Source organism: Myotis nattereri, assembly GCF_964212035.1.
Source record: "Myotis nattereri genome assembly, chromosome: 1".
NCBI classification, from domain to species: Eukaryota; Metazoa; Chordata; class Mammalia; order Chiroptera; family Vespertilionidae; genus Myotis; species Myotis nattereri.
Genome location: NC_138075.1, coordinates 21,903,051 through 21,927,432, shown reverse-complemented (window position 1 = coordinate 21,927,432; position 24,382 = coordinate 21,903,051). Strand labels below are relative to the sequence as shown.

General features: G+C 56.8%; 1 protein-coding gene across 1 annotated transcript; it reads left to right on the top strand.

Annotated features, from left to right (window-relative positions):
* The first annotated feature begins 4,247 nt into the window (after positions 1–4,247).
* VASH1 (vasohibin 1) lies at positions 4,248–19,105 on the top strand. Its single transcript, XM_081093785.1, has 7 exons — positions 4,248–5,231; positions 11,392–11,480; positions 12,682–12,738; positions 14,277–14,351; positions 15,303–15,684; positions 17,573–17,685; positions 18,791–19,105. The coding sequence occupies exons 1-7, from the start codon at positions 4,944–4,946 to the stop codon at positions 18,861–18,863; spliced, it is 1,077 nt and encodes a 358-aa protein (XP_080949911.1). The 5' UTR covers positions 4,248–4,943; the 3' UTR covers positions 18,864–19,105.
* Positions 19,106–24,382: the final 5,277 nt, after the last annotated feature.

Sequence of the window (24,382 nt, the reverse complement as noted above, 5' to 3'; positions counted from 1 at the left end):
ACCGTTTGAGAAAGAAGCGATTTCAACCAGCAGTGCCTTTAGCACTTTGTTCTTAGTGGATTGGATTCCCTTTGGATTAAGGAAGAACAGATGTGTTCTCCCCTAAGGACTATGCCTCCATTCACACAGCTGCTGAGTCCACGGAGAACACCGATTATGTCATAAGAACCCCAAAGCAGAGGTTAGGCCCACATGGATTCGGATTTGCAGGTTATCGGAGGCAAATCACTTCACTGGTCCGACCAGACTGTGGTGGTTTTCAAGCCTGGCGACATATTAGCATCACCTGGGAGCTTTCCAACCCATGGGTGTGCAAGCCCTACCCCAAACCAATCTCACCGGAATCTCTGCTGGGTGGGGCCCGGGTATCAGTACTTTTAAGATGATTCTACTGGGAGAGGCACTGGACAGAGCTCTCCAACATCCCTCCCAGGCACCCTGGTGCCTACCACAGTGCAGGGTTCAGAGTGTATACTTACTATATGTGCTAAGTTAATGAATACAGATTCTGACTCACCTCTTTTGCTATTTCCACCTTCGCAGTGTCTGAGGTAAGAGAAGAAAGAATTGAACTCTAAGTAAGAATCCCAGAGCGGTGCCGACCGATAGAAATTCCTGCAATGAGGGAAATGTTCTATAATCTATGCTGTCAACACAGTGGCCACAGCCGCGTGTGGCCCTTGAGCACTTGAGATGTGGCCAGTGTGAGTGAGGAACTGAAATTTTCATTTTATTTCATGTTGATTCAAGTTAAGGAGCCACCTATGACTCTGGCTGCCCCATTGGACAGTGCCGACACAGTGCCTACCTTTTATAAACACATCTCTATCTGTGTGCCCCCATGTCCCTCTTTTACTAACTGTGCCTATTTGCATTTAAGAGAGCCCTTGCCCCCACTGGAGGGTAGTCTTTGGAGGGCAGCTTTTGAAGTTGCTTTGCCCTTCTCCACCCAAAGGGTGGGCCCAGGACCCAAGCTAAGTCAACCAGACTCTCCTCTCTGGGAACTTGATTCTAGCTTCTGTCTTGTAAGACTAGAAAATGAGCTGGAGCAGCTTAATACCAATGTTGATGCCTTGAGACGCTGTGTGAGTTCCCAGAACATTAGTCTCAGTCCAGACTTGAAGATAACAACCGTGACAGGTGAGGAGCCAGGCATCATTAGCATCACCATCGCTCTTGTCGTCAAAGTCACTTGTACCCAGCAGCTCTGATGTGCTAGCCCCGGAACCAGGTGCTTAAGTTGCCTAGCTTCCTGTGCATTATTTCTTCACCTGTAAGATGGGAATTAACTTCTCCTAATTTCTTCCAGGGTTCTTGTGAAGACAGGCAATGATCATAAGAGCTCTGAGCCAACAAGGAGTTACCCAAGTATCTGTTAGAGGTGTTGTTCTGGGTATAAGGGTGGGAGAATCATGGAAGAGTATGATGCAGGACCTAGTATCTGGACTCAATTCACAAGCTGTGTGACGCCGGGCAAGACACTAGTCTTCTCTGGGCTTTCGGCATACATGAGATTGAGTTAGACACATCCCTTCCCAGTTTCACCTTGTCTGACACTTAACCACTCCCATTTCTATGAAGACAGCTGTCTAGCTTAGACCAGGCTAGCCTTGTATGCAACTCATTTCCTCTTTCCCCAGCAAACCACCTGACCAGGGAGTTGCCCTGGGCAAGTACTCCCATAGCTTCGTGTACTAAGTCTCTGTCAAAGCACTTTATTGGAATCATGTTTAACCATCTCCTCCACTAGCAGACCATAAGCCCTAGCACAGCGGTTCTCTGTGGGTCGAGACCCCTTTGGCGGTCGAACGACCCTTTCACAGGGGTCGCCTAAGACCATCCTGCATATCAGCTATTTACATTACGATTCATAACAGTAGCAACATTACAGTTATGAAGTAGCAACGAAAATAATTTTATGGTTGGGTCACAACATGAGGAACTGTATTTAAGGGGCCAGAAGGTTGAGAACCACTGCCCTAGTAGGACAAAGACCATATCCCTCTTGTTCACCACTGTGTCCCCAGAGCCAGTACAGAGCCAGTGTCTGAAGAAGTTAAGATGTCAGTTCAAATGATTAGTTGTGTGATCTAGGGAATATCACTCTCTGAGACCCAGTTTCCCCATCTATACAATCAGCATGTGGCAGTCAGTGGTCCCTGGTGGTTTTTACATGCGTGGAGTCTTCTTGCCTCAATGAGCTTAAGAGGACGCCCTGCCTTGCCTGCTTGGTGTGGCCCAGGGGTTGACGTGGACCTATGAACCAGGAGGTCACAGTTTGGTTCCTGGTCAGGGCACATGTCCAGGTTGTGGGCTCCACCCCCAGTAGGGGGCGTTCAGAAATTCTCTCTCATCATTGATGTTTCTATCTCTCTCTCCTTCTCCATTCCTCTCTAAAATCAATAAAAAAATTTTTTTTAAAAAAAGAGGATCCCCCCCTTAACTAGGTTTCTTGATGTCCTGTGACCCTTCACTGCTCATCCTTGATTTCTGACCCTGGAGGCAGCAAGAGGTTGCTTCTGGAGCTCCCGGGACCTATGAAGTTCGAACACCAGGAACAACTTTAAGAAACAGATGGGGAACCACCGAGGACTCAGATTCTCCAAGGCCTTGCCTGTCCCAGCCCAAGTGTGGAAACTTCTGCTTATCAGAGGAGGGGGTGGTGAGAAATGCCACCATTGCGGACCGAGGAAGCCGAATCTGCCTGCGGGAGCCCAGGACCCCCAGGAGCCTGTGATACACATTTACTCCTGGTGGGAGAGAGAGCAGGGAGGAGTTTGAAAGCAGTCTGGCTGCTTCAATTTAGTGAAGTGCCTGTGCCTTTTCTGACTTACAGCTGTGAGGAGGGAGTGGGGGCATTGGGTCTCTGCATTCCTGAGCTCAATCAACAAATGGGCGCTACTTCACCTTCTTCTGGGTTCACCCCTAACCCTTCCCATGGGTTGTGGTCCCAGGACCCTAGGGCGCAGCTCGCTTCCTGCGGGGAGGGGGCGGGGGTGGAGTACCCAGAGCCCTGTCGAGGGAGGTGGGCTAAAGGCGAACCTCGGGCACCACGTTGGGGGGGGGGGGGGAGGTCTTGGGGTGGAACAGTGATTTTAACCCTTTCGCTTCCCGAGAGTGACCCTCCCCCCAGATATCCCCCACCTTTTAGGAACGCGCGCGCCAGTAGGGCTCCGCGCTCGCCCAGTGTGACGACCTCGGCTGACGGAGAAACTGAGGCCGCCAGAGGGAAGTGACCTGTTAGATGTCCCGCAGGAAAACAGACGTTGAGTCCGGTCTAGAACCCTGGTCTTCCAGGCCATGCTCTGGCTTCTACACCAACCGAGGATCCCTGCGAGATGCTCCCCTTAGGAAATTCCCGACCGCGGACCTTCCGAGCCCGGAGTCGCCCGGGAGTGTGCATAGTTTGGCATATTGTAAACTTCTTCCGCAGCTCCGCACCAGCTTCGCGGCGCCAGCAGAGAGGGGTACGAGGGGAGCCACGCTCACCCCTGTCCTAGAGGCAACTTGGAGCGGGAGACACAGAACCCGCGGAACGCACTGGCCCTTTAAGGGGGGGACAGGGCGCATGCGCGGCGCGGGCCGGCGCCCAGCCGGGTGGGCGGCGGGAGGGTGGGGGATGAGGCGGGCGACAGCTGGGCCCCGTGGCGGTGGGGACCACAGCGGGCCCGGCTTTGCCTTGTTGCTGAGCCGCGACCTGTGCACGCACCCCGCGCTCTGCGGACTGCTCTCCCGGGACTAGCGCAGCTCGCGCTCGCCCAGGCTTGGTCACTCGCGTCCAGCTCCACTCGCCGGCCGGGGCTGCGCGAGCCTGCGGACCTGCCCTCCCCGCCCTCCCCGCCCCGCTGATCCTTTCTCCACCTCCTCAGCCGGGGCCGCAGGAGCCCGAGCGAGCGAACCGCCCCGAAGCATCCTTGGCCCGCCCTGGCCGCGCCACCGCCCATGCTGCAGCCAGTCCGGGGCGGCGACCCAGCAGCCGGAGCCTGCAGCGCGGTGACTTCAGCTTGGCCCCTGCGCGCCGCACGGGGCAAAGCCGCGGAACCCCGGGCCCCGGAGAGGGACCCGCGCCCCGCGATGGCTGGGCTGGCGCCGCGCCGCGCAGGGGGCCGGCTTGCCGCCTGCTGAGACGTGCCCGGCTGCGGATCCGCCGAGCCTCGGCGTGCCCCGCCCCGCCCTTCCCCCTCCTGGGGGCTCGGCTGCAGCGTCCGGGGAGTGAGGGGACAGGGCAGAGACAAAGCCCACTTTGTGCGGGGAGTTGGCTGCGGGCGTGGAATGTGCGCGTCGGCGCGTGCCCCCTCCCCGCACCCCGCCAGCTGCGAGTCTTGGCTCCCGGACTAATCACGGTGAAGAAATCGCGCCCCCCCGCCGCCCCGGGTCGGGGGTTTGGGGGTCCGGGCTCCGAGCTGATGCGGCCTGAAGTCGCCTCGGTACCGCCCAGCCCAGGAGCGCGCGCAGGTGTGAGCGTGCGATGATTTGCGGAGGACTTTGTTCTCTCCAAAACTAGCACCTGGGGGGCCCAGTCAGCGTGGGCATCCGTGCCTTGGCCCTCTCGGCGGCCTCAGTTTCCCCGGACTGTTCTCTCTGCAAGCCCAGACTGCTGCCAGTCATTGTGCTCGCTGTCAAATGGGGGTGCTTTCTGAAGGCTGCCACGTTGGGGTGTTCCCTCTTTACCCCGTTTTTTCAAAGAGCACCAGGCCTCTAAGGATGACCCCCGACCACTAACCCTTCTGTCCCCACTGCACGTTGAGGCACTGATTTTTTTTTAATTTTCTTATTGAGTAGTATTTTATTGTACCGGAGCCACGCCCTGGTTTCTTAAAGGCGCCTGTACTCTGTTTGGCCATGTGTTATCTCTGCAGCTGGTGTGTGGGAGGCCTCCTGTGAGCCACCAGTTTTTCCCTGCCTTCCGAAACGTCCTTCCCGCCCCTGTCAAGGATTTGGGGATGCCAGGAGGGAGGAAGGTGATCGGGGGCGGTGCTGCCCCCGCCACTGCCTCCCCTGGGGCCAGGCGTTTGGAGACCAGCGAAGGGGCATCCGCCCAGAGAGAGGATGAGCCAGAGGAGGAAGGGGAAGAGGACCTGCGAGATGGAGGTGTCCCCTTCTATGTCAACCGGGGCGGACTGCCTGTGGACGAGGCCACCTGGGAAAGGATGTGGAAGCACGTGGCCAAGATCCACCCCGACGGAGAAAAGGTGGCCCAGCGGATCCGTGGGGCCATGGACCTGCCCAAGGTGAGGGGTGTGTGTGCGTCGGGGGCAGGGTGGGGGGTCCGGGTTCTCATGACGTTGAGGTTGAGAGAGCAAAGCCACACTTTCCTTGGTGGGGCAGGGGGCTGTCATGGCAAGATTAAAAATACAGGCAGGTTGTGCCTTGCAGAAGAACTTTCTCCCGGCTGCAGTTGAGGTGGTTCTGTGAGGCCCACAGCCCCATTTCCTGGAAAGCTCCTCTGTCTTTTTTTAAATGCCCATGCCTTATGGGCAAGGCAGCAGATTAACAAGTACACTAATGTGGACTGACATCTTATTTACTAATCCAGAGAACTGTGGGCAGAGAGAGAATGAATGACTAAGGAGGATACAGGGCTTCACATATTGAAAAAACGTTTTCATGTGTTATCTCACTGAATTCCCCAACAGTCTTGTGAAGTAAGTGCAGGTTGAGGCCCATTTTCCAGATGGGAAATAGGAAAACTCAAGTCAGAACTCAGGGCCCCATAGCCAGTAGTAAGTGGTAGAACTGGGCCTTCGGGTTCCAGGTGATCTACTCTGCTGGGCACTAGATGGGGACAGTTAGTCGTGCCCTGGCTGGTGTGGCTTGGTTGGATGTCGTCCCATGCACCAATAGGTTGCCAGTTCGATTCCAAGTCAGGGCATATACTGGGGTTGTGGGCTTGATCCCTGGTGGGGGTTGTACAGGAGACGTCCGATTGATGTTTCACTCTCACGTCAATGTTTTTCTCCCTCTCCTTCTTCACTCTATACAAAGTAATTAAAAAAAAAAAAAAGAACCAGCTGGAGTGGCTCAGTGGTTGAGTGTTGACCTATGAACCAAGAGGTCACAGTTCAATTCCCAGTCAGGGCACATGCCCAGTTGCTGGCTCAATCCCCAGTGGGGGCCGAGCAGGAGGCAGCCAATCAATGATTCTCTCTCATTATTGATGTTTCTATCTCTCTCCCTCTCCCTTCCTCTCTGAAAGCAATTATATATATATATATATATATATGTATATATATATATATGTATGTATATATATATATATATATATATATATATTTTTTTTTAAGAGGGCCTATGGAGAGGAGTAAAGTTAAATAAATTTTCTGTACACGGCTGGAAGTCCTACATGACGGCTGTCTTCAGTTGTATCAGCCACGAAGGCTGAGGCTGTGTCTCATTCCTCTTTGTCTTTCCAAGGTTTCCTGTGTGCCTGGCACAGACAGGCATTTATGTGTTTGCTCAGTGAAAGGGTGCTTGAGACTTTGCGTGCTGTACAGTGGAAACACATGCCTGATTTTTCTCTCTAACATCTGTGGCCAAGTTAATTAAAGAAGCAGAGGCTTGAAATCCCCAAAGAAAAGCTCTTGGGACAGAGGTCTGAACCCAAAGGTTAGCCCTGATGGTTCAGGTGGGAAGGAAGGGGCTGGGCAGAGTGGCAGGTCAAGTGGATTAGACAGAGACAAGTGTCCTGTTTTGTTTTTACCGAGTTACTGGTAGAGCCGCGAGGAATTGCCTTCTGGGGAAAGGGAATTCAGAGGCCGGAGTTTGAGCAACTGCCTGACGTTTCCTGGGTAAATAAAATGTGGGTTGATTTTGAAGGGCTTGCCCTCTTACTAACTCAGAGTTTATTTAGCTAATCCACTATGGATAGACGTTTTGTCCTATAATATATTCTTAAAATGAACACTGGCAAACAAACATTTTAAAATGTAAATTCGGGGGTCCATCTCTGGTTATCTCCTTGAGATAAATTCCTAGACGAGAAAGTATTGAGTCAAAGGATATGACCGTTGGGTCCAGATGGCTCACCTCTCTATCTGACCTTAAGCAGGTCCCTTGACCCTATCGGAGCCACAGTTTTCTCACCTGTCACCTGGGGTTGATTGTGGTGAAGATTAAATGAGAGGCTGTACTAAAACATCTGCCAAACTGAAGCCTCAAACCAGTACTGGTTATTGGGTGTTCATTTCCTTTTCCATGTCCTTCATCACTCAGAACATATGAGCTAATGAGGCCAGAGCCACCGCTTCTCCCACATGAACAAGTTGGTGTTTAGCAGACAGCTCTCCAGCCATCTTGCTTATGTCTAAGCCATGTTATAAAGAATGTGAATGGTTCTGGAGACTAAAAAAAGAAGAAGAAAATCCATGAGTTTATCAGGGACTGGTCTATAATGTCACCCTCAGCCTGCATGTATAGGAAAGATACCAATGAAGGACTGAAGCTGTCGGTGGAGGAGTGTGTGTCATGGCCAATAGGAGTATGGTAGTGTCGCGGGAATTTTGTGAGAAGATTGGGAAAATCCAAAACTTCCCCTCCTCAAACCACAGGAAAAAGTGTTGCAGGTAGAAAACCCACCCAAGTCTGTGTGGGGTTCCTCCTTGGCCTTGGCCCAGAGTAGAAAGCAGCCCCGGAGTCTGGGAGGCATCAGTGGTTGGATCCCGCAGTGCCAGCATCCGAGTGGACTCACCACTGGACTGGCCCTTCCTGGTCACGTCCTTGGAGCTGGCATTCTCTGCAGAGGTCACGCCATGGTGGGCCCAGGGGATGTTTTGTTGGGACAGCACAATGTTTTAGAAGACCCTTGAGCTAAAATTTAAAATTGGGAGATTTCACATGAAGATCCAGATTTCGGGCATCATTTCAGAAGATCTGGGCACAGACACTCTGCAGTCACAATGGCAGTGGCAGCTGGAGCTGAGGAGCGGTTTCCCCTCCCCCCATTGGCCACAGTCTCCGCCACTCACTCCCAGCCCGCCTGCCCCATTTGTTACCCACATGGTCCCTGCGGGTTGTTGAGTCTGGGGTTCCTGCCATCCCTGCCGTGTAGTGTGACCGAGAGAGAGAGCTCTCCCAGAGGCACCAGCTTAAAATCCTGGCTCTCCCACGATGCCTTCTGTGAGGAAGGTCTGCAGGCTCCTTGTGCCTCCGTTTTCCCAGCTATAAAATGGGGATAATAGCAATATCCATTTCCGAGGATGTCGGGAGGAGCTGATGAAGTAAAAGCACGTGAAACAGGTGAACACATCCCTCATACCCAGCAAATGGAGCAAGGACTGAGGGTGCAGCCACCCTACAGGCGCTGCAGAGAAACATCCTTTACAAGGATGGTACCGGTATGTTAAAAGGCAGCGGTTTCTAAAAGGATCCCAGGTCCAGGGACAGTTTGTGCTCCTTCATAAGACTCTCACCTTGATGTTCTAGGCTGCCACCGCCTCTGAAAGCTCAGGGGCCACTCCTCCCCGAGCCAGCTGCTGGAGGCCTGCTGATGTGGCTCTGGCCACGGGGCTCCTACAGAATACAAGTTTGGACGTCGAGCCAGCATGTGCTGACCAGTGGTTGGCACACGCTGGAGTGACGGTGACCGTCAGCAGGAACTGAGCTTTGCTGCGTGCCTGAGCCTGTTCTAAGGCCTTGACATGAGCATCCCAATTTGGTTCTATTATGGTGCCCATGGTTCTATTATGGTTCCCATGGTTCTATTATGGTTCCCATGGTTCTATTATGGTGCCCATGGTTCTATTATGGCGCCCATGGTTCTATTATGGCGCCCATGGTTCTATTATGGTGCCCATGGTTCTATTATGGTGCCCCTTTCACAAAAGAGGCATCTGAGGCACAGACTCATTAGGGAGCTTGATGCCAGACAATGAATGGCAGGGCTGGGATTAGACAGCGACAGTCCAGTTCTGGAACCACTCTGTCAACCTCTGGGCTTCTCCTGCTTCTGGCCCACACACTCAGCTGTCTTCCTCCCCGAGCCTCCCTATTGTGCTGGACTGAAATGGTCTTCACCGGGGGAGTGACCGAACAGATCTCAGGACGTTAGGGGTCCCTGCAGCAAGGCTAACCCTTGGCCTTGGTAGTGGAGGAGGAGTTGTCTGGGAAGCCAAGCTCACTCACCCCCAAGCACCCTGACCCTCAACAGTGAGAAGCATTTCCTGGCTCCTGATTTGGGAGCGGGGAGGGGTATGGGGCAGATCCAGGCTACCAGTCCTAAAGTGGGCCTGGTCAATTGGACGTACCGAAACGTGCTCACTTGTTTCTGAGCGGGTGTGTGCTGGTGTGACCATTCGGAAGAAAGGTGTGGTGCTGTCTGCAGTGGTTGCCTGAGGCAGCCTGGGTCACAGAGCTGGCTGCAGCAAGCCTCAGTGGTGTGGCCTCTGAGGCCCTGCTGGGAGTCCAGGTCCTTTGCTCGTTCAGAGTCATTTCCTTCTCCCGGAGCAGCCAGTGCCTGGTGCTCTGTCTGGATGGCCCGGATGTCTTCCTGGGTGCTGCCACTCCTGGCCCAGGCCTGGGTGAGCCTGGGCACAGGACCCTGGGGCTGCAGCTCTCTCCTTGCTTGGAGTGTCTCAGGGGGGTGCACTTACAGTCTGCAGCCACAGCTCCTGGAAATCATGGGGTGCCCTCATTTGAGACGTGCCAGTGGCCTCTCAGGGACCTTCCACCTGAGGAGACTGGGTGCTATGCTGTATAGTAAAGTGCGAAGTGATTCCTCTCCCACCCGCACCCCGTTTCCTGACCCAGGGGCATATTGGCACAGGGTGGTCAGGCAGGAAGAGAGAACCCCCCACCCCCCGGCAACTGTAAGTGGTGGCGCAGGTTCAGGCAGCTGTGTGATGTGAAAGGGGGAATAGCTTCTTCCAGACAGAGGTGTCAGCCTGGGGGCCGCCCAGCCTGGGAGGAGGGGCCCAGGAGCTGGGGAGAGGAAGTTCATGCAGGGCTGTCACTGCCGGCCTTCCCTCCTGCATCCGGGCCCTTTGGAGTGAGCAGGTGTCCACCACAGGCTGTCCTGGGACCCCTGGCCATCTGGGGTGCAGTGACCATTGTGTGTCACTTCCCTATTTAAAAGGCTGTGCCCTGTGGGCTCAGCACCTCACTACAGGGAGAGCCTCCCCCACCCCAGCCCTGCCTCACCCCTCCCCTTCACACACCCCTGCCCCTCCCCTTCACACACCCCTGCCCGCCAGACTGACTCCCAACAGCCCAGCCCGCTGGCTCTATGAAGAGAAGCTGGTGGGGACCTGGGCCATGAGGGCGGGGCCACTCTATGTGAGGAAGCCGCAGGCCACCTCACAGCTGGCAGTAGCCAAGGGGGAGCCCAGAGGAGTGGGACTTGCTCCTATAAACCTGGTTCTTCTGCCCAAAGAAGACTGTTCTGAGGCCTCAGAGGACCCAGCCAGGGTTCCTCAGCCTCCTCGGCCTCGCTGACTTGTTGCAGCCAAACTGCCAGGATTTGGGCTCCGAGGACCCACACCCGCATGGTGGCCCCTTTCCCTGGAGACCACCTGGTTGCTGAGGGGACGGCCTCGGGGATCTGCAGCTCTGGCCTACCTCCTCGCAGCCCCAGCCTTGCAGTATCCAGCCATGAGGAGGCGCCTGCCGATGCCCCCATCTCCCCCCTTCTGGGCTGCGCACTGGAGAGTCCCTCCTGGTGGGAGGACACCCTGGTGGCCTGGTCACCGCGCTGCTGCCAGGTGTGGAGCCGGCAGGAAGGGAGGTTTTGAAGGGGAACCAGGGCTCCTGTGCCTCCATGAAACTCCTCCAAAGTGGCTAGACCGTGGCAAGAAGAGCCACAGCAAGCCCCATCGCCCCGTGTCCCTCCGCCTGCCACCACAGACTCAGTCCAGTCCCGGTAGCAGCTGGAGGCCTGGTCCATGTGCCGTGACAAGGGTGGGTAGCATCTTCTGCCGGGGGTTGGGGGTGTTCATCCCTCGCTGGAGGGCTCCCCCAGCCCAGGGCAGGCCCTGAGGGGATGGGACACCAGGTAAACCGGCTCTGATCCAGCACTTGAACCAGAACGAGCCCCACATCCAAATGAACTTCACCGCAATATTGACATTCTTGTTAAGCCTTAGAGTCGATGACTATTTAAAATCCAAAACAGTCAGTGAGTCAACCTGTGTTTTTCTAAATTTATTAAAGAAAACAAAATCAGAGCATCAACAGAAGCTCCACATGAGGAATGCTAGTAAGTGCCGGAGGGAGAGGCACGGCCACGGGGGAGGTCTGGCCGGAGCCTCCATGAAGGGTTGCCAAGGAGAGAAGCTCGGGGTAGGAGGGAGGCGGGAGGCCCCCTCGGCATTGGCTTCTCTGGGGGACAGTCTGGGTTTCCGGGGGCTGGAAGCTTTGGGGAGCCTGCCTCTGTGACCAGGGCTCTTTCTCTGTCCCCAGATTCCCATACCGACTGTGCCTACGTTCCCGCCCTCCACGCCGGTCCCTGAGCGCCTGGAAGCCGTGCAGCGCTACATCAGGGAGCTGCAGTATCCTCCCAGTGCAGGGGCGACCGCCGTCCCGCTGGCCTGCTGGTCCAGAGGCTGAGCGGGGCTTGTTTGCAGACTGGGCTGGAGAGGTATTTGCAGAGCAGCGTCAGGCCATAGCCCAGGCCGCAGCTCACAGGGCATCTCAAGCCCCTGGAGTTGGGCAAGCCCAGCCCATGCAAGCAAGCCCAGGGACTGTGGTGCGAGCCAGACCCACTCTGGCCACCCGCTTCCTTCTCCGTGTGATGGGGCAAATGTCTCCTGCACTACCTGCTGGCCGTGGCCCCGTCTAGGTCCACTAGCCCAGACCTCCTCTGCTGTCCATCCAGCCCAGCAGAAGGAGGGAGGGGAACTTTAAAGACTAGTAGTTTTAATGGCAGTGGGATCAGGGGTGGGGGGACAGGCAGAAGAGGAACAGGATTTTATGCTCCAGGAGGTGACATCCACATCTTGGCATGTTCTCCCAGTTCTTTGCCTCTTTATTCCCTGGCAGGGGGCCAGTTGCCCAGCAATGAAGAGCTGGACCCCGAGCCCAGACCCCATGGGTTCCCTGCTCTGGGCCCCTCTTGCTCTCTGTCCTGTATGCCCTGGGTTCTCTCCCCCAGCGCCTCTGGCTGCAGGGAAGGCAGAAATGGAAGGGCCGGGCCCTAAGCAGGAGAAAGCCAGGCTGGTTACTGAGAATCGGATCCAGCTCTTCCTTTGTCAGTGGGGCTATTCCGGCCTTGAAACAGGAGGATGGCCCAGGAGCAGCACCCAGCAATGTAGCCACGCTTCCCCCCCCCCCCCGTCCCCCCTCCCCCTCACTCTACCCCTCCCCCACACACACACCAGCTTTTTCCTGTAGGTTCATGCTGCTTCCCGGCTGTCTAAGCCCAGCCACTTTCCCAGCCCTGGCTGGCCTGGCTGCCTGCTCCACGGCTCCCTTCCCGGGAGGAGAGGCCGCGGGAGAGCAAGGTGGAAACCACAGAGGAGAGAGGATAGAGAGGGGCCGTGTGGGGAAGGAGGGGCACATGTGCTGTGTCCTTCTCTCCCCTCCAGATGATCAGCGCCCCCCGCCCCCAGGTTCCTCTCAAGAAATACTTTATGGGGTCCTGACCCAGCCTGCACCCCTGGAAGTGCTGGGCCCCAGGGTCTGACGGATGGGTGGGGAGGTGGGACATGCTTCTGCCAGACCAAGCTGGGAAGCCCTTAACCAGCGCCGCAGGTACAATCACACAGGGACCCAGTTCTTTGAAATCAAGAAGAGCAGACCCCTCACAGGGTAAGTGTGGGCGCGCGCTGGCCCTCCCGCCACAGCGGACAGCGCTCCTCGGCGGGTTGCAGCGCCTCGGGGCCTTGGGTGGAAGCTTGTGAGGCAGGCACGGCCTCTCCCAGGGAGCAGGCCCAGGGGTGTGTCCCCCTGCACCGCCCCATCTCCTTCACCGCACACCGCAAGGGTCCCAGGATGCCACGAGGAGGAACTGGGGCCGAGATGAACACCGGGCTCCCATGCTGAGCTGGGGGTGATGGGCAGCCCCTCTGCTTGCCTTGGGAATGACAGAGGGTGGCCCCAGGTAGAAGCCTGTGTATAAGCCTTAATGTTTTCTTTTTAATGAGGTGAGCCTAGCAGGAGAGAGCTCCCCCCATTGCAGGGAACCTGTGGTCACCCCATTTGCCTCATTGGACTCTTCTGGTCATTTAGTACAAGGCCCCGTGTCTGAGCAGCAGGGACCCCTCCTCATCTCTCACTTCCTAACCCACCACCCAGCGTGTAGACCCCTGGCTGGCTTGGCCCTGTGGAAGCCCCAGGACAGAGGAGAGAGGAGTGAGTGCCACTTCCTCACTGGGCCTGGGGGGCCTGGGAGCTCCACCCAAAGCTGTCCATGGGCTTAAAACCCTGTGTTTTAAAAATTAATGTGGATTTTACATCTTGTTCCACCTACAGCCTGTCCATGTTCGCTTTCCAGTGAAGAATGCTTTAAGTGGCTTATTAGCTAAATTCCTTAATGACCCCCTGGTGGAATCCAGCCTCCCTCACCCTAAAAGCTTTGCTCTTGTCCTGTGACTGCAGAGTGACAGGCCTAGCTCCAGCCTCAGTGGGTGGAGGAGTCCAGCACTGTCCTGGGCGAAAAGGCCAGCGGCCAGGCTGCATTCTTAGACCTGGAGGCAGCATTCAGGGCGGAAGGAGGAGCCAGGCCTCAGGAACAGGCTGTCTTAAATGGCCTGAATTCCAAGTTCAGGACAGGCTGGGGAGTCACCAGGCTACCCGCCTGAGATGCATGTCCAGGACCCGGGCAGCTGGCCAGCCGTGGAGGAGCAGTTGCCATCAATTACAAGCTCTTTGGAGACACCAGGGTTGGGTCCGGAGCGTCCACTGTGCTCCAGAAGGGACAGGACCAATGCCAAGGTTCCCAGCATCCATGGCACGCTTTCCCACCGGCCCCACACCCCACTGCAGAAGGCCTTCCCCACCCCCACCCCCACCCCCACCCCCCAGTGGCTGTCAAAGAGCTGCCTCTGACTGCGTGCTCCATTCATGCTCCCACCCCCAGAGGTCAGGAGCCTGGGGTGGGAGGAGGAAGTGAAAGGAGGGAAGGGAAGGGACCTCCTTCCTTATCTTAGTTGGCTGCCTCTTCTTATACCCTCTCTGGCTCAGGGTGGACCTGGGGGAGGGAAGGGAGGTTCTGGGCCTGAGCTGAGGCAGCTTGGATGGGAGAAGGTCTCTGTTCTAGCACTTCTAGTCCACCTGCCCCCTCCTAATACTCCCCCATGGGAAGGGCTAGAGGCTCTGTCCTCATGGCTCTGCCTCCCTGCCCCCAGGCTGATGGACCTGGCCAAGGAAATGACCAAAGAGGCTCTACCAATCAAATGCCTGGAAGCCGTGATCCTGGGAATGTATCCTTCCTCAGCCCTGGGAGGGGGCGGGCACACTCTGGAAGGGGAGGGTTGCATGGGCTCCAGGCCCTCCCCGCTCGCTCGCCCAGCACTCGTGAACTGGGCTCCAAAGTGAAGGGCTTGAGGGGTCTCGGTCCCCCAGGCCTCAGCGGCTCACTTCCCAGGCTTCCTGGGAAGCTCTCTTTTGCGTCACGTGGGTACTGTGACCCTGTCCTCTGACCCCTAGATCAGGGCACATTGTCTCGCAGAGGCTACTGTGCCATTTCCAAGGACCAAACAGCCTGGGAAAGCAGGCTGAATGCCAGCATGCTGGCATTTCCAGGGTATGGTGATTTGTGAGGTTGACGGGTGGGATCTTTGGAACGGAGCTTCCTTCCTTTAAAAAGCAAAGCAAATAGGGGTTCTCAGTCATTCCTCCCAAAGGGCAGAGCTGGGACCTATGGCTGGGCCCCAAGGTGGGCAGATAAGCCTCCAGTTAGGGCAGGGTGGGGAGGCAGGTGCATATGGCCAGTTCTCTGACCTGATTGGTTCATGCAGGAGCCTTGTCCCTTTTTTGTCATTTTCTTTTATTATAGAAAAATTTAAGCTGGTGTGAACATAGAACAATATAATAAATCCCATGTGCCCAGACTCATTAGAGAACCCTGAGGTTTGGAGTGAAGGACTTGCTATTAGCTATTATTCTGTGAACGGTGCTTGACGTCATAGCAGCAGCCACTAGTCACTGAGAGCCCTGCCCCTTAGAGATTCAGTTTAGTGAGCACCTACTGTATGCCAGGCTCAAGGCTGGACAACAGGATATGGAGGTGAGCAAGGCATGGTGTCAGGAAGGGGCGGGGGGAGGCTCACCCAGACCGCCCCTGGGGTGGAGGGCGTGCAGCCCCAGTCCTGCCCCCACGTGTTGGCCCTGCGCCTCACCGGGCCGTTCCTTAGCTGAGCTGACATGGCCAGTTACCTCACCAACAGCATGCCCACCCTGGAACGCTTCCCCATCAGCTTCAAGAGCTACTTCTCAGGGAACTACTTCCGCCACATTGTGCTGGGGGTGAACTTCGGGGGCCGCTACGGGGCCCTGGGCATGAGCCGGCGCGAGGACCTGATGTACAAGCCCCCCGCCTTCCGCACGCTCAGCGACCTCGTGCTGGACTACGAGGCCGCCTACGGCCGCTGCTGGCACGTGCTGAAGAAGGTGAAGCTGGGCCAGTGCGTGTCCCACGACCCGCACAGCGTGGAGCAGATCGAGTGGAAGCATTCGGTGCTGGACGTGGACAGGCTGGGCCGCGAGGACTTGCGCAAGGAGCTGGAGCGGCACGCCCGCGACATGCGGCTCAAGGTCAGTGTGGCGCCGCCCTGCCGCGCAAAAGGCCCTCTCCCCGGGGTGGAGATACAGGGGCCGCCGCTGCCTAGAGCAGTGGTTCCCAAACTTATTTGGCCTACCGCCCCCCTTCCAGAAAAAATATTACTCAGCGCCCCCTGGAAATTAATTTTTTTAAAATTTTAATAGCAATTAAACAGAAAGATATATGTATTAATGTTTCTACCTTTTTCGTAAAATATAGTAAAGAAAGGTGTAAATTAGAAACATTGAAGTTTGAAATTATGAAACTATTTATTGAACTCAGAATAGAAAGGTAATACAAAAAAAGTTAAAACAAATGCACCTGTGGCCATCACCACCACCACCACCACCCCCCCGCACCTCCACCCCCCCCCCCCCCCGCCCCCGGATCGCTGCAGCGCCCACCAGGGGGTGGTAGCGCCCACTTTGGGAATCACTGGCCTAGAGGGACACTCCTCCAAGGAATACCATCACCCCTCACCCACCCGGCTGTCACCCCAGCGGAGGTGGGAGGAGCTGGTGGGTGAGAAGTTTCAACAGTGTCTTCGCTCCGCTCAGAGGTCATTGTTGTTGACAGTCCCTCAGGCGGGCAGGCCGGGGAAGGCCCCAGGAGGCAGCGGCCTTGACACTTGGGGGGTGTGGGGTGCGCTCCAGGAGGAGGATAACGATCTCTGAGTAAAGATCCACTGGTGGGAAGTCAGGGCCTGTCTGGAGCGACTGGTGGGTTGGGTACAAGTGGCACCATCACCCCTGTGCATCCTCTTTTTTTTTTTCCTCCCCTACATTTTAAAAAATATATTTTTTTATTGATTTCAGAGAGGAATGGAGAGGGAGAGAGAAGTATCAATGATGAGAGAGAATCATTAACTAGCTGCCTCCTGCATGCTCCCTACTGGGGACTGAGCCCTCAACCCAGGCATGTGCCCTGACCGGGAATCGAACCCTGACCTCCTGGTTCATAGGTCGACACTCAACCACCGAGCCATCCTGACTCTTGACCCCTCGCACACACCCGCCCTCCAGAAAAGGACCAGGAGGAAGTCAGAAAAAGAAGGAAGTCAGACCATGGGAAGATAATGAGATAGTAGTTCCTTCTGCTCTCCCCGCAGTGAGCAGGAGTGGGAGGGGCTGCTGCCCCCTGAGCAGGGGGGCTGAGCTGCTGCGGAGTTTGCCCCCTGAGCTTGACAGTGGACAGAATCATGGCCTCTCCTTCGGTCCCCCTGGACTGAGGGTGCCTCGCCTGGGGCCTGCCAGGCCCTTCCTGGGGTTCAGCCCCTCCCCATTGCTCAGTCACTGCTGTGCTGTGATCTGCCCCTCCCCGCAGCCTGGTGCCAAAACCATGACCTCAGTGCTTTCACATCCACAGATGCTCCCCACAGCCCGCCCTGCCAGCCCGAGGCCATGACCTTATGGGTGACGGACCTTCCCCCAGGGCAGGAGCAGGCGGCAGCCAGCCTGCGGCTTCCTAGCGCTGGTTGCCCAGCTCCCTGGCTCCTGCTGCTGGAGGTCTTCACACCTTCAAGGGAGCAGTAGAATCCCAGCCCAAAGCTCAGACATGGGCTGCTTCCCCAGCTGGCATGTCTGCCTGGCATGGGTAAATGGCCCTTTTCTCGGGGTCTCTTACCACGAAAGCTCAGTGACACCCCCCCACATCCACACTATCTTAGGGGTAACTGGGATTGAGCAGCCGGCTGAGGACCCCCTGCCCTGGCAGCGTTAGTGCCCAGACAACAGGTTTGGGGAGACTGGGCAGAGTGGTGGTTTGAGCTTCCTGGGTCCACCCAGTGCAGCCTCGGGGCATGTGCTCCACAGAGCGGGCCAGGCCAGGCTCTGCGGCAGCCCTGGAACAAGTGTTGCTTCCCCCCCGCCCCCGCCCCCCCAGATCGGCAAAGGGACCGGCCCTCCCTCCCCGACCAAGGACCGGAAAAAGGATGTGTCGTCCCCACAGCGGGGCCAGTCCAGCCCCCTCCGCAGAAACAGCCGCAGTGAAAGGCGGTGAGTGACGGGGGCCAGGAAAAGGCTCTCTCCTTCCCTCTCATCTTCTGGATCCCACCTCTTTTCACCCCACTTTTCTCATTCCCACTGTTCTCTTTGCCCCCGCTGAAGAGAGATGATTTGGGGTGGTGGGTGGGTGTGTTTATGTGTTGACACCTCCCAGCAGCGATGCAGTCCCATTTCCCCAGAGAAAGCAGCACTCACTGGTCCACTGGTCACCCTGGCCCCTGGCGAGAGGTCTGAGGCCAGCGCCTGTGGGAGGGAGAAGAGGAGGGCTGGGCCCTGCCAGACAGAGGTTCTCCCAGAATATTGCTGGGAAAGGTGTGAACACCAGACAGCAGCGGCTTTGGACGTAACCTTTGCCCCTGTGAGCCTGTGGTTTTACCTCTCTCTAGATCAGTGATGGCGAACCTATGACACGCGTGTCAGAGGTGACACACGAACTCATTTTTTTGGTAGATTTTTCTTTGTTAAATGGCATTTAAATATATAAAATAAATATCAAAAAAGATAAGTCTTTGTTTTCCTATGGTTGCAAATATCAAAAAATTTCTATATGTGACATGGCACCAGAGTTAAGTTAGGGTTTTTCAAAATGCTGACACGCCGAGCTCAAAAGGTTCGCCATCACTGCTCTAATGGCAGAAATATCCCAGTAAAATGCCAGGCCACCACCTCTGATTTGTCTCCTACCTGTCAGACTGGTTCTTGCTTTCACTACCCTTGTCATTCAGGAGCCACCTGTCTGGTAGGATTTAGGGGCACCAAGCAGGCTTCCGATATCCAGCATCTTTCGTTTCCATCTAAAGAACTGGGTCCCCTCACAGAGGTTTACACATGAAGCTTTTACAGCCAACTGTGGCCGGATTAGCTGACCTCCAGCAAAGGGCAGCCGCCTGTAAGGGATCTCAGGGACCACACTCTGGACAGCACCGGCCGCCCGGGACTCCAGAAGCAACTCCCACGCGGACTCTGCTGCTGCATTCGGGCACCGTGAAGAACGGAGCAGGGCAGTCCCAGGGGCAGCCTCCACTTGCTCCCTCCTCCCCCACATCCCTGAGGGACCACTCACCCTTCTCCTTCCTCTGCTCTCTCCTCCCTGCAGGCCTTCGGGTGAGAAGAAGCCTTCCGAGCCCAAAGCCATGCCAGACCTCAATGGGTACCAGATCCGGGTGTGAAGTGGGTGGCAGCACCCGGCCTTGTGCACTCCGGGGGGCCAGGATCGCCTGCCAGAACCAGCCTGGCTCCTGGGGAAGGCAGGGCTGGTGATGGGGCAGGTGAGCAGCGGCAGGACGAGTGTGTTCCAGCTCAGCCACTCAGGCTGCTGCCCCTCCCACGGGGCCACGCTCCTAACTTTGGGCGAGAGGCAGTGTTCTATTTGGAGTTTTTAACTTGACAACTACAGCTTACGGTATTTGGGAAAAACTAAAAATGTGACGGACCTGCCACTGGCTGGCAGGCCTGTGCTTGGGAGAACTAACTGCCATGTGCCTGAGGGAGGGGGGTGGGGGTGCTGGCTCTGCTGGTTCCCCTGCCCCTGGCGACTCTGGGATGTGGGTCCATCCCACGTATGGGAAATCTCCCAGCCCACAAGGCCTGTGGCAGGACGGCAGAGGGTGGAGGTGTTTCTCCACGTCCGCCTGCCCTGGCAGCATCTTGACACAGGGAAAAGGAAGCAGGGTAGGAAGCATCCTGGGAGAGTTCTGTGGCCCATCTCATGACACAGGTGACATCTCCCCAAGGGTGCGAGTCCACGGCCCAGGAGAGCCTTCTGACCTTGCAGCCTAGACAGATGGTGCTCTGAGGACTGACACCACTGGCACGCCCCCTGCTGGGGGGCTGAGGGAGAGCCCAGGAGAGAACCACTGGGGGAAGAGTTCCCGAGCCCTCACCCCTTCTTGCTCAGCCCAGATCTGCCTCTTGCTGAAGCTGGGCTCCCTGCAGAGGGCTGGGCTGTGCCGAGGGCCCAGATCTGCACTGGGCTCAGAGTGATTGTGGGGACTGAACAGAGCTGGCAGGCCCAGGAGCTGTGGCTGGGGACAGGGTGGTACACTCAGGCCTGGGTCTGTCCCTTTTCCTCCCCCCTTCCATTACCTCAGCCCTTGTTGGGGAAATGAAGACCTGGTCAGAATGCTTGTGCCCAGGTCCACCTCCCCTCATCTAGCAGCCTGTTAGGGTTGGGGGTCCCAGTGATGATCAGGCCTGTTGTCAGGGAAGAACCTGAACAGCCGATTTGCACAGCCCTCCCATCTGGCATGAGAGAACTGGCGGGCAGGTGAGAGGTAGTAGAAAGAAGCTGGTAGCGTTGGGGGAAGGTTCTAGAGTTTTAAGCAACCAGGAGGTGGAGGGCAAGGGTGCATTGTGGCCCCTGAGGAGGGGCAGAGTCTGAGAACTGGGCGGTGTAAGTGAGAAAAGGATTTGGGGAGAATTTAGAGTCAGGCTGCCTTGGGGAGCAGTGAGTTCCCTATTGCTGGAGGGATTTAGGCAATGACTAGATGGCTACTTGTCTGAAAGCGGTTGAGAGGATTCAGGTTATGGAAAGGTAGCTGGATGGGAGGACCATTAAGGTTACTTTTAACTGAGAGGCTCTGATTCAGCTAGAGGCAGCTGTCATAAGGCTGCAGAGAGGCTGGGAGCCTGGAAAAGGGAGGACCAGAACTAGAGTTGTAAACTCAGATAACCTCACAGGGCCAGGCAGGTGATGAAAAGGAGGACTGCAGGGCTGGGTGGGGACTGTGGCAAACTAAAGAGGGCGTAGGCCCCATTAAAGCGGCCACTGCTGCTCAGTTGTTCTCAGAGTGCAGGCCCTGCATGGCCAGATTTTCTGAGATTTTCAGAGGCCAGAACTCTGAATTTTCATGTGAAATATCCTGATTTTTAAATGTTGGCAATCAGTTCGGGGAATTTTAAAAACCAACATGAAAGAGAATGCCTATTTGTAATCTCTGAAGAGGAGAGCTTGTGCTGGGAAGGAGTGCAGGGACGTGCTTTGAGGAGGGAAATGTGAAAGTCCTAGGCTCCCCAGGGCTGGCCAGGCCAGGGCAGGGGCCTCGCTGCTGCAGCTCCGGAGTGGGCAGCGTCCCATGTTCCTCACTCTCCCTGCAGACCAGACACTCACCAGAGACTCCATGGCTGCTGTGTCACCAGAGGGGGTGGAGGGGAGTAGGGGGAGTGCAGTTCTCAACCTGCTCCGGAAGCAAAGAAAGAAGAAGGGAGGGAGCAGATCTTTGCTAATGGGAGCATCCATCAGGAGTGGCACCAGGGGCTGGCAGCTCTTCAAACCAGCAGCTCTTAGCCCAGAGCCAGGCCCAGCAGGGAGGCCAGCTGGTCAGTCCCTGGGGTTCCTCGTGGATCACTGGTCCCTGGCGAGGTACTTAACCTGCCCCCTGGTTACACCTCAGCCAGAGCAAGTCAAGGGCTACTGTGACCCCTGGCTCACCGTCCCATCCCAACTCTCAGGGAGTGGGGTGGTGGTCCTAATGTCGCCACGTTCACCTGAGACGGGGACGGCTCACTCGGGAGGCATGAGGCTGAAAACGAGGCCATTTCCGGGTCTGGGTGTGAGTGCCTCGTGCAGGCCGCTCAGCAGAGAAGTGGCCCCACCTGCCCCAGTGGACCACTGGGCTTGAGACACACGAGAGGGAGCTGGGAGCTGGAAGCTTGGGTCAGGAAAACAGGGAAGCTGCTTCCAGCACAGAAGCCTAGAAGGATGCTCCAACCCACGGGTTCCACCACAGAGCCCTCTGGGAAGAAGGAAGCAGAATGAAATCCCTACCCAACTGCTGTCTGATCATTCTAGCTGACAATCCCCGGCACTCCCCCTCCTGGCTGAGGCCTGGGGCCTGTGGAGACCACCAGGGATACAGGGGATGTGGATACAGTGGTGCTTTTAATTTATTTTTACCTTTCTCATATGTAGCAACCCCTCCGGGCATGTTTACACAGGCTCTGCTTCCTGGGGCTGGCCTGGCTGCAGTTTCTGGCTGCAGAGGCAGGGACTTTGAGGCCTTAGTCACCATCCTCAGTATCACCTCATCTCACTTCCTGTGGGGACCAGCAGCCTGGCTCCCCCTGACTCAGGACTGCCTTCCAGCTCTCAGTGTGGGCTCCTCTGCCCCTGGGGTGTGGGCTGCTGGCTGAGGGGTCAAGGTGAGGTCAGAAAGAGCTGCTGGATGAAGGTGGGTCAGGTGGGGTGGGGGGTGATTGCTCCCCAAGCCTGGCTCCTTGTGTTTGGTGCCAGGAAACTGGGTTTAGAGAGCCTGCCCACCCCCCTAACTGCCAGTCCTCTCCCTCCCATGGCCTCGACACATAGTCACCCTCACCCATCACACCAGCCACCCCATCCTTCCCAGGCCTGGCTAAGTGGGGAGCGCAGTAGCCCCAGCCCCGGTACAGTGGTGAAGCCTAGGGCCAGGGGGCTGAGGAGCCGAGCCCAGAGGAGCCGTGTCTGCTTTCGGCCCTGTCATCTCACACCCCACCCCTCCCAGCTGGGACTGACTTCCTGGCTGGGGGACGGGTCTGAGTCAGGTCAGTAGCCTTCCCAGAGGCCTGTGCGCGCCGGGGCCTCTTGTCTGGGTGGTTTTCTGGCTTAGCCACAGAGCATCCCCGGCCCACCCTCTGGCCCCAGAGCGCAGGGAGGTGAGAGCCGGGCCGGCCTATTGACTGCGTGGTCAGCTCCGTGTGTTCACAGCCCCACTTCCCTGGCTCCCAGTGAGAAACGGGGAGGTCCTCCGAGGCGTGTGGGGAGGAGGGTGGGCCTGGGGCGGGGAGGGCTGCCCAGGCCGCCGGGCCCCGTGGTGCTAGCTGCAGGCCCGTCAGTATTGACCTTCTCGCCCGTCTCGGTGCTCCAGTGCCCCAGGCGCACTCTTCCATCAGACCTGATGAGAGGAAACCGGGTGTGCGTGGCCCGGGCCCGGAGATGGCGGCCGACCTTTTCCCTCGAGTTTGTGTTGCGCTGCGTGTTGTACTAGCTTTGTCTTTCTTCTCATATCAGTATTGCGCCTCCCCGTCCACTCTTACGCTTTGTCTCATTCCTGTTCTCATCCTCGCACCGAATGAATAAAGTCTCCCCAGCTCCGGCTGCATGGGCTGGGCGGAACCGGGACCTGCAAGCCTGTCTCCTTTCCTCTGGAGCCGGGGCTGGAGCCACCCGCCACCACTGTCGGCCTCGGCGTCTCCGGCAAGAACCTGACCAGAGGTGAGGGCAGCCCCACAGCCAGGATGAAACTTCAGGGTTCCTAGGCTGCCCCCTCAGCCTGCTGAAGCCACAGAGCTTGTCAATCCTAACTGGGGAGACCTTTCCCGCTGGCTGTAAGTGAACCCCTTCTCCTTGGCACAGCCAGCCTGGTCCCCGCAGGGAGGATACGCTCCATTCGAGCCCTGCTCTTCCTCTCCTCGTCCCCAGCAGTCAGTCCCTCCAGAACAGAGGAAGGGTGAATGTCCTCCTGGGAGATGAGGTTATTTCAGGAAACCATAGCAACAGGGGCCTGAAGTCCTTCTCATCACAGTTACCAGTGCAGACTCTCTGGCAGTTAAAGCCACAGCTTTGGAAGACACGCCTGGGTCCCTCCGTCACCCATGCCGCTGCATCGTCCCTCGGCTCTGGGCCTCTCCCCACGCTTTCAGATCAGCCCCAACAGTTGCAAGCAGCTTGCGCAGAAATATCTTTCAGACCCGGAAGCATTTTTACCGTTAACCCTTCCTGCTCTCCTTTCATTCAGCTTGAGAGTAAAACCTAGACTTATAAGGGGTGGAATGCTCCCTACTTCTTACCCCAGCCAATCCCCACAAAGTCCCAACTACAAGTGCAGTTGGGCACAGCAAGCGCCCTCCCTTGCAGCGTGTGCTGGTGAGGCATGGCAGCTGGGAAGAGGAGAGGCCGTCCATTGGAACCCACAAACGCCTCAGACACCACAGCATTAAATAGGCGCAGTGTTGTTACTTACAGGCTCAGATAAATCAGGTTAATACCAAAAGGTAACAGAACTTGGGACTAACGAGGACCATACACCTTTACCCAAAGGCAATGTCATTTACACATTCAATCCAGTAAAATACCTTTGAGTAAGGGCCTCGCGGGTGGGCTCCAGCGAGATGGACTCGCAGCGGGCCCTGGGCTGCTCTCTTGCAAATGAAAGCTGGGTAGGGGCTGGGGGAGCATGTCGAGTCGAGGCTCGTACTGGAGACGCTTGGCTGCTTAGAGCTGCTGCAGAGGTAAATGCCGCGGCTCCAGGAGGGTGAGAACCCAGCCTGCCGGGGGCTCGGCGTGGCCTGCCGCCCTGCTGCTGCCAGGCTCCCAGCAGGTGCCTGCCGGCTTTTGGCACACGATCTGGGGGGGCCTTTGGATGGAGGTAGCACTTCTCAGAGTCCTGAACGTGAGGAGGCTGAAGTTCTGCCACCCTATCTGCCAGGACCTGACATCTCGACCAATGTGCCGAGGGCAGGGATGATGACAGGCAGTGGTAGTCAGACCACAGAGTGGCCAGGTGCAGGCTGCCTGGCAATCCTTAGTGTTTGCCACGGGGGTGAGGGGACGTGCTGCTGGGGCCTGGCAGCTGGTAGAGATGGGCCACCTCAGGTCAGCGGAAGGGACAGCTCTCTGTGGGAGCGTGTCCTCTCGAACCTGCAGCCAGAAAGGACTTAGTCGTAGGAAAGACAAAACCTCCAAGAATTTAAGAGTAGAGGCTCCGTCCTCTCC

Bases quoted from the DNA above. Each gene is read 5' to 3' on its own strand.
- VASH1 (XM_081093785.1), top strand. From the start codon at position 4,944: ATGCCAGGAGGGAGGAAGGTGATCGGGGGCGGTGCTGCCCCCGCCACT. The intron at 5,232-11,391 runs GTGAGGGGTGTG...CTCTGTCCCCAG, and splicing joins GGGCCATGGACCTGCCCAAG to ATTCCCATACCGACTGTGCC. The intron at 14,352-15,302 runs GTATCCTTCCTC...TGACATGGCCAG, and splicing joins GAAGCCGTGATCCTGGGAAT to TTACCTCACCAACAGCATGC.